General features: G+C 41.4%; 1 protein-coding gene across 1 annotated transcript; it reads right to left on the bottom strand.

Annotated features, from left to right (window-relative positions):
• Positions 1 to 688: 688 nt before the first annotated feature.
• On the bottom strand, positions 689 to 16,981 carry LOC141326521 (serine/threonine-protein phosphatase 4 regulatory subunit 3-like). Its single transcript, XM_073835263.1, has 16 exons — positions 16,355 to 16,981; positions 16,221 to 16,276; positions 16,046 to 16,144; positions 12,914 to 13,537; positions 8,405 to 8,482; positions 8,147 to 8,263; positions 7,944 to 8,060; positions 5,865 to 5,996; positions 5,632 to 5,728; positions 5,510 to 5,551; positions 5,261 to 5,419; positions 3,987 to 4,156; positions 3,772 to 3,911; positions 3,555 to 3,691; positions 2,275 to 2,450; positions 689 to 1,445 (listed from the first exon to the last, which is right to left on the bottom strand). Exons 1-16 carry the CDS (start codon positions 16,494 to 16,496, stop codon positions 1,344 to 1,346), a joined length of 2,388 nt encoding a protein of 795 aa, XP_073691364.1. The 5' UTR covers positions 16,497 to 16,981; the 3' UTR covers positions 689 to 1,343.
• Between the last annotated feature and the right edge of the window lie 937 nt (positions 16,982 to 17,918).

Below are 17,918 nucleotides of genomic sequence, written 5' to 3'. Positions count from 1 at the left end.
ACAGCTAAATGCGGCTAAAGTAAACATTACGGCTCATAATCTCTCAGCAGAGAGGGGCGGGGCGAGCAGAGCTCATTTGCATTTAAAGGGACCATGTGATAAAATGAGCTGATATTTTGCAGAGCTGATTTTGACAAGGTAAATGGGTGTTTTTTTACACTATAGAGAATTTTTAACCAAAGTATATTAGAGACTTTTCATTAAGACCCTAAAGAATCATATGAACTTGTGGAAAATGGACATCCGATGACCCCTTTAATGTCCTGTTACAGACTTCATAATATTTCCACACAAATGTAATTTTGGAAAATGCCTGCAATAAAATTTGTGTGCAAGTCCGGAACAGAGATCGGCTGAAAATAAATAAAACAAAAGAGCTGATTGCTAATCGCGTGTTTGGAGCAGAAACTGGCCAGTTACCAGTTACAATTTTCCATGTGTTTTGCAGGACTGGAAAATTAGTCATCAATTTTCTAGGTTTTTCAGGACACGTGGAAACCCTGTTTAGAGACAGACCAAGACCTGATATGGGTGTTTGATTCAGCTCATCTCCTATATCCTGGACTTGACCCACATGAAGAAGATGAATCACTGATCAGTCATCAGTACCAACCACAAAGCTTCTGCTGAACTGTGCCAGAACTAATCAATAAACACTCATTTCAACATAAAATAATAAACAAACCCGTTTAATTGCAGGACCAAATTTAATCTGAAAATTGTAAAAAATATCAAATTTATACAAATGCTCTTTAACGGAGATGGTGCTAGTAGGAAAGTGTACAAAATTAGGGGGAAAAACAAAAACAGCTTTTAATAATTAATTCAACCATCTGAGAGTCGTGGCCGTCGAGTCCGATCCGCTTCGTTTATGACGTCGCTCCGTATTCTGTGGCGTTCGGCGAGACACAAGAGCCCCAAGCGGATCTCGGATCAGTCCTCTCAATCCTACATCTCAGCGGACAGCGTCACACAAATCAAAACATTTACTGCAATTTAACGTGTCTTAAAACCAGCATGGCTGCACCTTCTAGCCTGAATTACAGACGTCTGATTATAAAGGTTAATAACGGCGAGATCTCCTGTCGATCATTACAAATCACAAACGTCCAGAAGAAGTCATTAGAAAAGGAAGCGGCCGCATCCGCCGACGTCACTAAACGTTAGCCGCTACGACGGCGGCTCTTCAGAGTCTGAGCCAATCCAGCTTTATTAGAGCGGCTAGTCCCGCTAGCCTGCGCGCGCTCCCATCAGCCCCTGCTGCACGACGGCCGCCGCGATCGGCTCCTCCTCTTCAGGCGGGCGGGGCACGGCGCTACCGTCACACGGCAGGAAACCTCGGTTTACGAGCCCAGACGGGGCCTCTTGCGCGGCGCCTGCACCTCTTCGTCGTTCTCCTCCTCGTCTTCATCGTCGGGGTAGTCCACCAGCCCCACCAGTCCAGTCTGATCAACACAGGCAGGTTTAGAAGACAACACACACTTCAAGTAACTAACTAGTAAATTAACGCATTACTTTTTAATTGACAAAAAATATCTGAGTTACTTTTTCCCCCATTTATTGATCAAAAGCTCTCCTGTCCCCATGTTGAGAGAAATCAAGAGTAAGATGTTACTTTAGTTCTAGAATAAATGTGAACATGCATTAATTCATCTCACTCACTAAAAAACAGATCCAGTGTTCTTCAAAATGAATCAAAACAGTGAAATTCAACACAAACCTGCAATAATTAAATATGTTCAATAACACAAATATCCTTTATGTATTTAATCCCATTTTATGAACCGATGTCTTTGCTGCCGACCTTCGATGATCCGATTCATCCATACTAATGAGCAAAAATTACTCAAGATAATCTAACATTTGTTTTCCTTTTTCTATTGCTGAAGAGTTGACTTTTGTTCATCTGTGGTCTACTGTACAGACCTGAATTTACTTTTCTCTAAGACTGAGGCTTTTGCTGTGATGAGGCTTTTACATTCAGCCAAAAACTTTTTATATTAAAATAAACAAGCAAGCCCTGCCCAGATTTAAAAGGTAATGCAAAAGTAATACATTACTTTCCATAAAAAGTAACTAAGTAATGTAATTAGTTACTTTTGTGGGGAGTAACTCAATATTGTAACGCATTAATTTGTTACATTTATATAGCGCTTTTCTAGACACTCAAAGCGCTTTACAGTGTCAGGGGTATCTCCTCATCCACCACCAGTGTGCAGCATCCACCTGGATTACTTTGAAAAGTAATTCTCCCCAACACTGATCGTGACGTACCCGGGCCGTCTGTCCTGACGGTGGCGCTGCGGGCTTGGTGCCGCTGGAGGAAGCGGAGGGTGGAGGTTTGGAGCCGTTAGCCGCGTTAGCCGCTCCTGCCGAATGAGAGAAGGTAAACTTGAAGCTGCTGCTCGTCGTCCGCTTGGGCTGGTTCTCCTTGTCCTGACTCTCTTTAGCTGAAAACACATGGCAGAAAGAGGAAGATTATATTATAATAATAATAATAATAATAATAATAATAATAATAATAATAATAATAATAAGACATTTAAGACCTAGTAAACATAATTTAAGCAATATACTGAGTGGAACACAATACATCAATATGGTCTCTAAATGTAAATGTCTAATTAATAACTAGGGCTCTCACTAACAATTAATCGAGTAATCGGACAATAATAGGGCCCTATTTTTTCCACGATGCGGAAAACACGGGGAACCACAGAATCCAGTCATTAAAACAATTTACAGGCTACAATATCATATAGGCTACAAACAGACTTGAACATCTTCACAGCAACCAGTCAAAATAAAAGTTCGGGTTAAAGGAACACTCCACTTTTTTTGGAAATGGGCTCATTCTCCAACTCCCCCCGAGTTAATAAGTTGAGTTTTACCGTTTTGAAATCCATTCAGCCGTTCTCCTGTTCTGGCGATATCACTTTTAGCATAGCTTAGCAAAGATCATTGAATCCTAAGAGACCAATAGCATCACGTTCAAAAATGACCAATGAGTTTCCATATTTGTTGTATTTAAAACTTGACTCTTCTGTAGTTATATCGTGTACTAAGACCGGTGGAAATGCAGAGCTGCGAGTTTCTTGGCTGATAAGATTAGGAACTACACTCCCATTCCGGCGTAATAGTCAAGGAAGTTTGCTGCCGTAATATGGCCGAAGCAGGCGGAGTATTATCAGAAATGAGTTCCCAGCTAGTTTAGCATTTGCACATGTGCTGCGTGGTATTACTGCGGCTCTTAAAGATACATTTACTGGTGAAGCAAAGAAAACTGATCAAAGTCAAGTGAAAACAAGTTAACAAGACATTTGTTCAGGTATCTTATTTGTAAAGGTATCTTGATTTAAGGATATTTAGGTGTTTGTACTGGAAAACAAGACAAAAATTCTTTTTACGAAAACATTTATTTTATGCAGTGCATGCAACCTTTTCATGCCATGACCTTTTGAATTTAAGACTCTAATTCAAGATCTTTCTAGGCCATAATTTGTGGAGTACCAAATTAAGACCAGCAGAAACACTGAGATTGAGTGCACAGGTACCTTTCTCGCTCTCCATGAACTTCCCGTAGTCGCTCTTGCACTTGTCCAGGCCTGCGTTGGCGACGTCCTCCTCTTCCTCGTCTACATCCAGCCACATGTCTTCATCCTCCTCAAAGGAACGGGCGTCCCTGCGATACCTGTGAGCGGTTCACTGCTCTGTTAGTACAGGATCACATCAGTCGGTCTGAATGAATGCAGAAATGAATGCTGTGGTCACCTGCTGAGTCCTCGGCTCTGCCGCTCCTTCTCCTGCTCGTAGCGGCCCTTCAGACCCTTGAACGTCTGCACGTACTCGATGGACTCCAGCGCCTTGTAGAAGTTATCCACGATGTGTGCAATGAGAGATTTGATGTCCTCCTGATGATGAAGAGACAGCGCTCAGACATAAGCAGGTCACGAGGATGACTGTGTTTTCCAGACGGCTCTACTCACCACTTTGATGAACTCGAAGAGCTCGATGATGGCTGAGTTCAGGAGGTTGTATCTGGTGCCGTTGTCCAGCAGCGCGTTGATGACCGGCTCAAACAGGTTTCCTTTCATGATGTAGCGGTTGTAATACTCGTCCTTCAGTCCGATGATTCTCCTCAAGAAGCGCAGTGCACCTGGACCATGATCACACCAGAGCAGCTCACAATCAACCATCATTACTGATCACACACACAAACTCACTATTGTGATCAGCAGTGTTCATTTCTAGTGTTGGGCGATATACACAATTTTCATATCGTCCTATCGTCAGCCTGTGAGATCGCCGATACACGATACTACTGTGCTAATTTATTTAATGATATGTAAATATGTCAATATGTAATAAATTCCTTATTCGTTTTGTAAGGGTAGTGCATGTGACACAGTTGTGCGTGTAGAGAGCGCTGACGGTAGTTCTGTTGGAGAAGTTCAAGTTTACTTTCGGTTTCATTCTCTGCTATCTTCAGGGAGCGGTAAATGTGCGTGCCTGAATGTAAATGAATGTATCTTTCTGTACCCGTCATATTGCTATAATGTTACCGCTGTATGTCTGATCTTTATCATCAGTTCATGTTATAGTTCAGTTCATATTGATTGTGGAGAAGCGATGTGCGTGTAATTCATGTGCGTATGTTAAGCGCCATTTAATCGCATCGTAATTCTAGTTAACCTAGAATAGTAACATCTTGAGACTAGTAGGGATCGGCTAAAACGTGTTTTTAAAACACTCATGGTGGACTTACAAATGTTCTGATGCAGCGTTTTGTGAGTACATAACCTATTTACACTACTGTACAAGTTTGGTAAGATTACTTGCACGTTTAGTGGTGCAATTTACGAGATACACCACATGTACCATTCACTCCTGTAACAAGCAATTCGAAAAACTCTAATAATCTCCATAAATGTTTGACTAAGGCAAAAAAAACTTCGGATGGGGTATTTAGATGGGCTTCGGAGTGCATAGCAATGAAGTCAATTCTACTCCGATCCATCCCTTTAAATCTGTGTCTATCATGATAAAACCTTAATATTAAACTTATTAGATTTTAGCTTACTAAATCTACTGTAAATTCAATCGACTAAAATCTTACTTAGTTGGCTAAACCTAGACTAAAACTTAAACAATTCAGATTCTAGTCAAAAGACCAAGACCAAATTAAAATGTGCTGTCAAAATGAACACTGGTGATCAGTTATCTGTGGTTTACACACGTGACCAGTGCGAATGATACTCACAGAGCGCCAGGAAGGTGTGTTTGGAGTTCATGAGCGTCAGCACTCTCCTCAGCAGGTCTTTGGTCATGATGTAGTTCTTGATGTGGTACGTGTGATGCTCCACACAGAAGGTCAGCAGCTCCAGGATCAGAGCCAGCAGCTGCGCCGTCTGGAAGTTATCTGAGACACACAGCACATAAACACAATCAGTCCAGCACACGCGTGTGAGTGACATGACATGAGCGAGCACAGGTGAGAGCGGACGGATACCTGGACACACGGGGTTGACGTTAGCCGCTCCCTCTGTCAGATCTGTGGACAGACAGACACATTTATTCACATGTGCAATCACTTACAGCTCATTGCTGCAGTCGTGCTGGCGCGTGTCTCACCTTGGTCCTCTTCAGCGGTGTTGGCCAGCAGTGGAGCCGTCAGCACATGCATACAGTACTTATAGAAGAAACTCAGAAACTCACTCTTCTCTGCTTTCTGTCCAAACACACACACAGAGAAATGATTGAGGATGTTTGTCTCATTCAGACATAGGGGATCATTTTTGTGAAACTGTTGCTGTGAGATCATTAGTGTTTAGTGAGCAGATGTGAGCGTGTCAGACTGTACTCACACTGGATGGAGCGAGCATGTTCTCGGGGTCGATGAGGGTCCTCAGGAGCCCCATGAGCTGCACCGCACCGCCAAGCTCCGGGTCCGAATCACAGATCATCTGCTTGATCACCACGTTAATCAGCAGGACGTCCTAAAAGACACAGGAACACACTTTACTCACACCATTACAACATTCACTGATGATCAGGGTTAGGATAAGTCAAAAGGTAAATGTGGTTTTTGACATTCTTTAATGTGGTGTCTTGGCTCAAGCAGCAAAACACATACTACATTTTGCTGAACATGTTATGGCTGGTTTCACTGAGCAGTATGGTTCAGCTCAGTATGGTACGGTATGCAATTATGTACATTTCAATTGTCAGAAGTTGTGAACGATACCAAAATAGCAAACAAATCCAGATCATGTTCTTATAATGAAAGATTGTGTGTAACTTTAAAGGCATTTACAATGTGACTGTGCTCCAGATGCAATCAACAGGAACTGTCTGTAAAGGTGTGAACCAAATGGTCCATATATTTAGAACAACAAAAGAACAGTACTCCTCTGGAACTACTTCTAGACTGCAGGATCTCCAGCGGGAGGTCCAGACAGTATCTATTGTTTCTAGGTATAAAGTTCAGTCTTACAGACAGAATTTTGGGAAGGAGCTATGGAGAACCTATGGAGAAGCTAGGACCCTTACACAGGTTAAGGTGCTTGAAGACCGACAAGCTAGCATCGCTGTTGAAGACCTGTTACAGTCAATAAATTCTTCTCTCCACAAGAACTCTGGTCAAGCTTACTTATTTTATGTATCAAGAAATCTAATACATTAGTGAGCCATCCAAACCACTGCTCAGCCAAATACAGCAGAATCTAACACTAATACGAGAGTTACATTTTGAAAAAGATGCATGGATAAATTTGAAAAGCATGACGACGCAAAAGAGAAATCAATTTGGTAGAGTTTGAGCACACACAAGATTTTAATAACTCAGACTTATTTAATAGATTTGAACCTTTAATATGAATGTATGAAGTGAGAGGGATCTATGTACAGTTTCCAGTATTCACACATAAATACTGATCAACACAGGCAGAAGTAAAGCTGAGCATCTGTACATTATACATGAGGAGCTTCACGTTGATCAATGTTTATACATCAGTAAAATCCTAAATGAAAACAGTTGATTATAGCAATCATGTCCCTTCAGATTAAACCACTTCATTTATATGGATTTATTTGACAATGTTTTCATCTTTATATGCATCAAAGTGTTGACCTGCAATGGACAAATATATATATAAAAAATAATAATCTTAGTTTCACAGACAAGGCTCAAGCCTATTCCTAGACTAAAATGTAAATTTGTAAATCTATGTTGTTTCAACTGAAAGTGCCTTTGTTTTGTCTCAAGATGCACACTAGTAATGTTTTTTTTTTTCTAAGCAGGTTTACAAAAATTACTTAAATGTCCTAATTGAACTATGGCCTAATTCTGGCTTAGTCTAAGCCCTGTCCATGAAACCAGGCCTAAAAATACCTGCTTTTGTGATTTAAAGATGAACAAAAATCTTATGGGTTTGAAACCACAAGTTTTTTCCTTTATTTTTGGGCGAACAATGCTTTCAAGAAAAAGTGACATTACCTGAAATCTAAATTAAACCTGTATCAACACTAAAGCATTAAACAGCAAGGGATCTGCCACAGACATTAAAGATATAGAAGTGCTGTTGTATTTCGACATCAAGCCTGAAAATGACCTTAAATGAAACGTCTGCAGCTCATGAATCCTGAAGAGTGCAGCTGTAACCTGTCATACTGCAAACATCCACACTTCAGCTCTGAGACACAACTGATCCACATCAATGTCTTCATCTCTATCCTGCTCATGTTCACACTTTATATAACATGCTACAGCTACATCTTTTAGTCTTCACACCAAAACCTTCTGATTAAATGAAAACTTATGAGTCAGGCATGTGTTTTTAAATACATGAAGACTTGTACAGCAGCTCTTCACTCATCTAACACTTAAACACTGGTGCGGTATTCCTGAAAATGCGTCAAACACACAGGGAAATGATGACACTCACGTCGTCGGCCTGCTGCGGCTCCTGCATGACGAACTCGCGCACCATAGATGGACTGAACTCCACCAGGTAGGAGAAGATATCTGTGGCCGCGGCCTTCACCTGGACGTCATCCATGCCCTTCAAAACAACAACACCAACACGTGAGACAGACGTCAGCTGAGCCGAGGAAAGTCACTTCCTGCATTCAGGAGCGGCTCACTCACCATCACGATCTCCAGCGCCGGTAAAATGCCCAGACTGGCCAGCGTCTTGAAGAAGGCGTCTCTGTTCTGTGGCTGCAGTGTTTGTGAGAAAGCACAGAACTCCTTGAAGAAGTTCACCTGCAGACGTAGAGGAGACAGGTGTCAAACCCTGCTCTGTGTGACCGGTTTATTGTGTGTGTGTGTGTGTGTGTGTGTGTGTGTGTGTGTGTGTGTGTGTGTGTGTGTGTGTGTGTGTGTGTGTGTGTGTGTGTGATGTACCAGCTCTCTCCTCTTGCTGTCCTCCGTGGCTTCATCTGTGAGCTGAGCAAACACCTCTGTCAGGAACTTCTCATCCTCCTGAAACGAACACACAGACAGCATTACACAACTGCAGGAGAACAGCACATGATTCAGACTGACACTCACAGGAAACCTCTTCAACACCTTCACTCTGAACATATGCTCTTATTCATCTGACGCTGCTGTTTTAATTTATTATTGATTGATCCATTAACGACATTCATAGTTCATGATATCCTATAGGCCAGATGGGTGGAAGCATCAACTGTGAGTGCAACTCAAAGGCTACGTTTACACTAGTGCGTTTTCATTTTAAAATGCATAACTTAATCGTTTACCCTACTTTTGAAAACGCTGATTTTAGTTTTTTTTTTAAAAAGTTAGTTTGAAAAAGTTTCAGTGTTAACAAACCAAAACGGAGACTTCTGAAAACGATGGCTTGGCTGAGCACAATCATTCTGCATATCCTCGCCGACTGTGTAAACAATGACATCATGCTCATTTGTTGCATCTCATTTAAGAAAAGTAACCTTTAAATTGCAAAGAAAAAAAAAAAAACAGTATTTTGACACCCCAAGGAACAACAGTCAATTTTATTATGGGAAACTTCTCTTCAATTAAAACACCCTTGATACAGTCTGAACGGTCAGGTGACATGTGTTTTCAGTTGTCTAGCGGGGACGGAGATTATTTCTGAAACAAAGTGAAAATGCCAGTGTAGACTAGGATCGTTTTAAAATGAAAAGCCACAAGTGTAAACACAGCCAAAGTCTATTGGTATTATAACAGGGCTGCACAATTAATGGCACGATGTTGTGAGGCGCGTTTAGTCAGTGAAGCCGGTACTTTGATTAGTAGTAAATCTCCATCACGTGCGTTCAGCTGGAGCAGAAAATAATACACAGACACGTAAATCACTGACAAGCTACGCCAAATCGCACTCAAAATCGAATTCGATTTTTAGCGCGATTCGGCGTAGCTTGTCAGTGATTTACGCTTCTGAACACTCCAGCTGAACGCACGTGATGGAGATTTACTACTAATCAAAGAACCGGCTTCAATGACTAAACGCGCCTCACAATCGCATTCGATTTATCGTGCAGCCCTAGAAAAAACTCAATAATACAGTATGAGCAAAGCTGACATCTTAGCAGGATTTTAGCACATATAAACATACAACACTCAATTATTACTTCGACATACGGTTGTCAATAGGGGTGGCACGGTTCACAAAACCCACGGTTCGGTTCGTATTGCGGTTTTAGGGTCACGGTTTTCGGTTCTGTACGGTTTTTATTTTTCATTTTAATCTTTAACACTCCAGAAGTTTACTTTGGCATATGAAATGTAGCTTGATTATCCACAATTTAGGATACATTATTAAAAAAAAAGTTATATCATGTAATAATGCACAAACTGAACTGGACTTGACATTATTGAGACCATCTCTGAGGAAAGCTAGGGGAGATTTGATACAGCAAGAGAGAAGACATTGATGACATGCTTTTCATTTATTTGGCAAAAACAGGACAATGTGTATCTCTACAGGAATTTGTGTGCCTTTTTAGTAGCCTGGCTAACGCCAGACCACGTTATAACTTCGTCATGATTCGTCATGATAGACTAGCAGCGTGAATAAAATCGCGCTGCGCAAGGCAGGATGGGGAAACCCAGGCTACCTTTATAGCACATAAAGACTGAACTGAAGAATTAACTTGCATGTCTACCAACACACTGGCGTGATGTCTTCTCAGATGAATTGACAAATAAAGATGAAATCCAAAATGTTCCCACACACCGGACCTGGCTAAGGGGCCGTTCACATGAAGCCTCTTTTGCGCACTCAAGTTTGTTATTTCAAATGTGGACGCGTGGTATGCGCTCGTAATGGAAGCGACGCGTTGCGGCACGCTCGTTTTTTCCAGGCGCGTATGTGCCGCATCGAGATAAAAACCATCTCAACTTTTCAAAATTCCGCAAGCTCTCCGCAGACCATGTGACATGAACCAACCAATCAGCTTCATCCTTTCCTTTAATAAAATTGAAAGCACAGCCAAGTTGGATGAACAGCATATCATATAATCTGACGCATCTTCCAACTCCGGGCAGCCTTCCTTATCTCTCCCACTTGCCATTTCTACACGTGACGTAACCTGCAGCACTCCACTTTTACTGTGTGTATGTCTACACACACCTCTTATTTCGCGCAAAAAGGACACTCACGAGGCTACATTGCGCATGCGTTGAACCGTTGAACCGTGCGGTGCACACACGCACCGAACCGAGACGAGCGAACCGAACGGTTCGGTTGTTTTTCATGTACCGTGCCACCCCTAACTAGTTATGCCATCATTTTATTTAAGCTTTGCTTTGTATTTCACGCTGTGAGCAATCTCACATGTCCAGACATTATCTATCTATCTGGATGGGTTGCTTTGGTAATGATGAAGTGTGTGTATGTGACGAGGCTTTCAAAACACATGCAGGACAAGTGGAGATGCTTCAGCAGCATTTCTGTTAGGGCTTTTGATGTTACTGCTGTGTGTCAAAATAGGAGTGGTGCAAATTACAACTTGTCGGATTTGAGCTGCCAGAGTGTCAATACTAAGATGCATTTGTAGAAAACTGGATCCTGATTTACGAAAATCTTTCTGAAAGTGCAATTCTTGAAAAACTCTTAAAAAGTTCTCAAATATGTTCTTAAGAACGTGGGTGAAGGGGTTAGAGCACCAGGACGTATGCATGTGATGTTGCTGATATAGTGTGATATGCATCACAGTACTCTTCGTAATGGCGGACAACTGTACTGGGAAAGAAGAAATGGTTGAATTAAGTCATTATTTGTTTTCCTTGAAAAAAAAAAAAAATTCTCACGGCTTCATAAATGATGGTTAAACCACTGATGTCAAATGGACTATTTTCACAAGGTCTTTACTAACTTTCTGGACCTTGACCATGGTAGTATCCTTGCTGTCTATCCCTCCATAGAGCTCAAAAATGACTTAATTTGTGTTACGAAGATGAATGAAGGTCTCATGGGTTTGGATCAACATGAGGGTAAGTAACTAATGACAGAATTTATTTTTGGGTGAACTAACTCTTCAAGAAGAAAATGACAGTCTATCTGACGCAGTACATGGCTGAAGACACTCATAAACTCACTTCAAGGATCGTCTTTTTGCACTTCCTAAAGATTACTCCAATAATCATAGCCCAAATAATAGGTGAGCACAATATTTTTGCTGCAACCAGCTTGAATGATGCTTGGCTTTCTGTTTTTTAATGAGCCATGTTTTTGAACAGTTTCTTTTAAAGAGCCTGTCTCAAGCTCTTTCTTTCTTTGTGCAGTTTTTGGTGCTCTCTTCCTCAACGCTTGTGTGTCCGCACTGCTACAATGTTTATAGGATAAAATTAAAAATGAGCTCCTATCTGACTCGTTTCTGCAGAGCTGTTACTTAATTTTGAATTGATCATTAATCATGACTGGTCACTGTTTCCATTATCAGTCATCACTGTCACTTCAGAAAACACACCACATCCCTACTAATAGTCCTCCTATGTGTTATATGCAGAGTGTTGTTGCAATGCTTACATATGATTCATTTGGAAAAAAAACAACAACTATAAATTCCTTATATCATTTGGGATTTAAAACAAGTTTAAGGCCAGCCCAACATTAAGAATTCTTTACAATGGTTTTTGAAGAAGATTCTTTTCAATAATTTAAATTCTTCTTATGTTTTGTCTTAAGAACAATCTTAAGAAAAAAGGTTAAGAACATTAAGAATTTTTGGGAATAAATTCTTAACTTTTTTCTTAAGTTGAAAAATAAAAAGAAAATGGATAATATTTGGATATGCATTTTTTTTAGCTGACAGTCTGAACAAGGCCTAATATTTTGAAGTGTGGGAAAGTTTTGAAACTGAAAGCCATGTTTGACCTAGTGAACTGTTTAAGATGATGCTAATGTTTGCATAAGAGGAACACTTGTGAGTTATGAGCTATAACACTGCTACAGGGACAGCTCACTAAAAATGAGAAATACAGACAAACAAGAAATTAAAATCATACTTGGGTTGATTATATAATGGCAGTGAATAGTGAATCATTGAGAAAAAAAAGATGCAACCCTGGGCAGCTTGTGCTGTATATTCCAAGCGACCTGAAGCTCTACAGCTGGGTTTAGCAAAGAACAAACAGAAATGTGTGAAAGCAGAAACCCTGTGATGAGATCACAGCACACCCTCAGAGAAATCAAGATTCACCCAAACACCACACCAACCAAACAAAAGTGTGCAGTTACACTGTTGCATTAACTCATTTTTGTCCTATGTTCATGATCTGACCACAAAATCAATCATCAGCTGAGCGGACAGATCACTCACGATGAGGTTTTTCTTCTGAATTACTCAAACACAAAGCACAAAAACCCTTTTCTTCTCTAGATAATGAGCACACAAGAACATCAGCGGACGTGAAAGGACGCACCTGCAGCATGCTGACGATCTCCACTTTATTGAAGAAGATGAAGGAGGACAGCGTGGACAGGAAGTTCTCCTCGAAGAGGGACTGCGTGGGCAGGATGATGTCCTGGATGTACTGCACGCGGTAGGTCTGGTGGATCTTCTGCCGGAGCTCCGAGTCCGTGATGGGAATCACCTCTTTGAACTTGGCCGTCTTGGTGAGGAACTCGCGGTGTCTCTTGGGCTGCAGCAGCGCCGGGTCGTACTCCAGACAGCCCACCACGTCCATGATGCAGTCGTCGGCGAACATCACCTCGAACAGCGTGGCCTTGTTGAGGAAGAGCACGCCGCGCACGATCTCGTACAGGTGGTGCAGGCCCTCGCGGTCGTCCGCCTCCTCGCACGTCCTGAACAGCTGCAGCAGCTTCTTGATGTAGCCCGTGCCGACCAGGGCCATCGCCAGCTTCTCCCGCCGGATGGGCGACGACAGCACGGACGTCACCAGCTCGGCGATCTCCTCTAGTCGGCCCGGCTCGCAGGGCGGCAGCTCCACCAGGTGACCGGTCTCCGGCATCTCCTCGAACCGCTCCTCCTCCGACTCATCGATGGGGTCCTGCGTGATCTCCACCGACGGATCTTTGCCCTGCACCTGAACACCAAACACAAAGTTAAAGGAGAAGCTCACTTCCAGAACTAAAAGTTACAGATAATGTACTCAGCCCCTCGTCATCCAAGATGTTCACGTCTTTCTTTCTTCAGTCGTAAAGAAACTGTAGCGGCATTTCCATTACCCTTTAAATTGCGAATTGAAAATACACCTAATGGACGCAAAAACACCCATATATCGCAAAAAAAAGTTTTTATGCTCGCATGAGGTGGTTTTTCAGGCAATTTGAAAAAAGGAATATTTCGCAAAAAAGCAATTGAAAGGTTTTTTTTTCCGCATTTACAGATCACATTTGATTAAATATAACCAAAATGACCATGACTTATCACAAGAGGAAAAAATTGTGTTTTAGGTACATAACATCGGTTAATGGAAACGTTGTCATTTCGCAATACTTTTTAACCTACATTTATAAAATATTGCCAAAGTTTTGGGCAAATCTGTATGGAAACGTTCCTTACGCTTCTTGAGAAAAACATTTCAGGGATGTTCTCCATACAGTGGACTTCTATGATTCTCTGACTTCCAAAATGCTGTTTAAACGCAGCTTCAAAAAGGCTCTAAACGATCCCAGCCGAGAAAGAAGGGTCTTATCTAGCGAAACGATTAGTTATTTTCCCAAAAAAACTTTTTATTTATATACTTTTTAACCCCAAATGCTGGTCTTTGTCTAGCTCTGTGATGTGTACTCCGGTTCGAGACACTTACGGCGGTGTGCCGGCGACACACAACATCTCTATTTTGTCGCAGCTGGAACAACAACATACAAACTATGGCAATTATAATCTCAGGTACTGATTATGTGTTTTATTCAAATGTTAAAAGTGTCTAATGTGAGTTTGAATATCACATTGTGTGTCATACTGAAAGCAACTTCAGATAGTTCACCTCAGATTATGAAAATGGATTTAAGCAAACAAACACGTTAAAACTGTGAACTCAATACAAACTAGGGTTGTGACGATGAGGAAATTTCCCCACCGGTTAATCGGCACGTGACAACACCGGTAATACCGGTATCACCGTGGGGTGGGGGTTTGCTCTTTTTTCTGCTTTTAAATAGCTTATAAATGCGTGCGTATTATACTTTCACTTTCAGTTTTGCGGGAATTGGCAATTCGGCGTCAATTGTTTTAATGGACGACAACGAAACTACAAAAAAAACAAAAAACAAAAAAAAACTTTGAACCCAAAATATTGCCAAACAGGTGCTTTTGGACACTAAATCGTCCACCATTCTCTTTCTGTAAATTTGACTCTTCGCACAGATAATTAACACGGCCAATTCACTATCAGCAATCACACTCCGTATACAAGCATTACAAGAGAATCCCTTTAAATAGCCAACCAGTCTTACCTTCATCTCTTGTTTTCAGCATCCCTCTCCCTGGGCAGGAGGAGTGCCCTGTGCTCGGACAAACATGCTTAACTTTTACGCTGTTTATTATATGTAAGCGCGAACTCCTCACGTGATAAATGAAATATGACGCATTGTAGCTATGTTCAGTTTTTTTTTTTTTCAATTATATTGCATGCTCTCGTCTTAAGTAAATTATTTAGAATGATATTTTCCATTCAATTCAAATAAATATTTAATAAAAAAAAAAAAAAAAAGTGGAGACGGTGTCACGGTGGAAAAGTGATGTCACCGGTGTTGCGTCTTAAAACCGGTAACACCGTCAACACCGTCTATCGTGGCAAGCCTAATACAAACCAACAAGTGTTTTCCGTGGCATAGACGTATCAGTCACTTAGTATGCAGTTTTAATAATCTAAAAAAGGTTTAATATTTATGAACTAAATTATAAACTTGTCCAATTCGTTGGGAGTGTGCTTCTGAAAGGCTGTGATTCTGTTGCGCTGCATCTGGTGTGGGCGGCCAAATTGCTTATCGCTGAAAAAATTGTGTCGTGTGTAGTTAGGACACAGTGTTAGGGCATCTCATTTTCTCCTCCAACTTCAACTTTGCTGTTTTACCTTTTTTTGTTAAGGGTGTTTACAGACTGTTTACAAACACTGGGTCGGTGCTTCTGCAGCGATGTAGGCTGATTTTAAAGTTAGAGGAGAAAACGAGATGGGAGTTTTTCCACATACCCTAACTGTCTTGAACCGGAGTACATGGTTCACACAGAGCTAGACAAGACGAGCTTTTGAGGTTTAAAAGTATATAAATGAACAATTTGTTTAGAAAATGACAGATTGTTTCACTAGATAAGATCCTTCTTTCTAAGCTGGGATCTCAGTCCTTTAAAGCTGCATTTAAACTGCATTTTGGAAGTTCAAACTCAAGGGCACAAGAGAAGACCACTATAAAAAAAAATTACTGGAATATTTTCCTCAAGAAACATTTTTTTTACAACTGCAGAAAGAAAGACATGAACATCTTGGATGACAAGGGGGTGAGTAAATGATCTGTACATTTTTGTTCTAAAAGTGAACAAGGTCTTTGAGACTTAACATCGGCTTAAGGGCCTTCCGAGATAGACCCACCTGACAGATCTTCTCCCAGATCTCATCACAGCCAGCTTTCTCCTGGAAACTCAGAGCCAGGTCGTAGTTCTCCGCTTCGGACCAGACGATGAGCGTGTCCTGAGGAAACAAACACCACAGCGGTCAGAACCTCCAGACAGGTGCTGCTGTATTTGTGTGAAGCTGCTGAACTCACCTGCTGTTTCTGATACGCAGTGTTGGGGTTGATCTTGGACTCCAGCAACAGAGACCCTACAGAAGAAGCAAACACACTTCATCAGAGGAGCTCCTCCACAGTGGCGGTGTGTGCAGCAGTGAAGCGTCTCTTACCGTCCGCCTCGGCGGTGACCGTGAGCGCTGTCCCCTTCAGAGACTCCGTGTATGAGGAGGACACATGCCCCGTGCCCCGGTCTTCCCACTGCCGCTCCTCGTTCAGCGTGTACACCTTCACCCGCCGCCGGGTGTCACTCATCTTTACCGCACTAACCGAACCTCAACGCGCTTAACCAACACTAGCAGTCCTGACGCATAGTTAGCCCACAAAACTAGCACTGACTCCCCTCACATCCACGCAGCCGGGTTCCAGTCATTCGGACGCTACTAGTTAGCCTGCTAATCCACACAAAGCCTGGATCCGATTAATATCACAGTTTATATCAGAAACCAGCGAACACCCGCGTGCTCTAATCTCTGCTATTAGTCATCCTAAACTCGGGAAAGCAGCTAACGTTAACCCTCAGAATGAGCCGAGCGTCAGACAATCCGATCCGAACAACAGCCGCGCTCTCGGCCTCATGATCCTCAGACGCTCGCCTGAACCGCCCGCTGTCGCCTTTAACCGTGTTCAGATGTCGGTTATATCTCGGATTAGCGCGAAACGGGTCGAATCGTTCGAGTGTTTACGTGAATGTTTGTCTATCCGCCGATCGTCGCCATCTTGTGTGTCTTTCACTTCATCATCGCTCATCTGATGGCGCGGGGTTTCCGAACACGGGCTACGGCAGCCGAGTCAGGACACCGCGGTTACTATGGTTACCAGAGTCACGCGAACAACGCTACGCTGGCCTGAGCTCACTGTTCCCGGAAACAGACGATTTTTAGTATTTTCCGTTTAAATTTTGATTTGAGAGTTCTGACATTTCCACAAAGATATATCAATGTGCTATTGTTGAGGAAAAAAAAAAAATTCACTTATCGACAAAAATGCACGTTTAAGACAGACTGACCACAAGACTGAACAATAATAATGACAGGATTATATACACTTTTGTATCACAGTACACTACCAGTCAAAAGTTTTTGAACAGTATGATCTTTTTTTTTTTTTTTTTTAAATAGAAGTCTCTTCTGCTCACCAAGCCTGCATTTATTTGATATAAAGTACAGCAAAACAATAAAAAAGTAACATTTTTACTATTTAAAATAACTTTTTATTTGAATATATTTAAAAATTTAACTTATTCCTGTGATCAAAGCTGAATTTTCAGCATCATTACTGCAGTCTTCAGTGTCACATGATCCTTCAGAAATCATTCTAATATTCTGATTGGCTGCTCAAGAAACATTTTTGTAATTAAAATTACTATCAATATTTAAAACAGTTAAGATACATTTTTTTCAGGATTATTTGATGATTAAGCTTTTTTGGGAGGGGAGGGGAGAAATGATAAGAAAATAAATTAATGCTTTTATTTAGCAGGGATGCTTTAAATTGATTAAAAGTGAAAAAGACATATAATCTTACAAAAAAGTTCTATTTCAGATAAATGCTGCTCATCTGAACGTCCTATTCATCAAAGAAACCTGAAAAGATTCTACTCTGCTGTTTTCAACATAATAATAATAATTTTTTTTAGCAGAAAATCTGAATATTAGAATAATTTCTGGCGGATCA

This window comes from Garra rufa, chromosome 2 (assembly GCF_049309525.1).
Source record: "Garra rufa chromosome 2, GarRuf1.0, whole genome shotgun sequence".
NCBI classification, from domain to species: Eukaryota; Metazoa; Chordata; class Actinopteri; order Cypriniformes; family Cyprinidae; genus Garra; species Garra rufa.
This window is presented reverse-complemented; position numbering and strand designations above follow the sequence as displayed.

Excerpts from the sequence above, each read along its gene's own strand:
- LOC141326521 (XM_073835263.1), bottom strand. The coding sequence starts at position 16,496 with ATGAGTGACACCCGGCGGCGGGTGAAGGTGTACACGCTGAACGAGGAG. Across the intron at positions 8,483-12,913 it reads AGATCGTCAGCATGCTGCAG|GAGGATGAGAAGTTCCTGAC; the intron begins GTGCGTCCTTTC and ends TGTTCGTTTCAG. Across the intron at positions 3,912-3,986 it reads TCTTCGAGTTCATCAAAGTG|GAGGACATCAAATCTCTCAT; the intron begins GTGAGTAGAGCC and ends CTTCATCATCAG.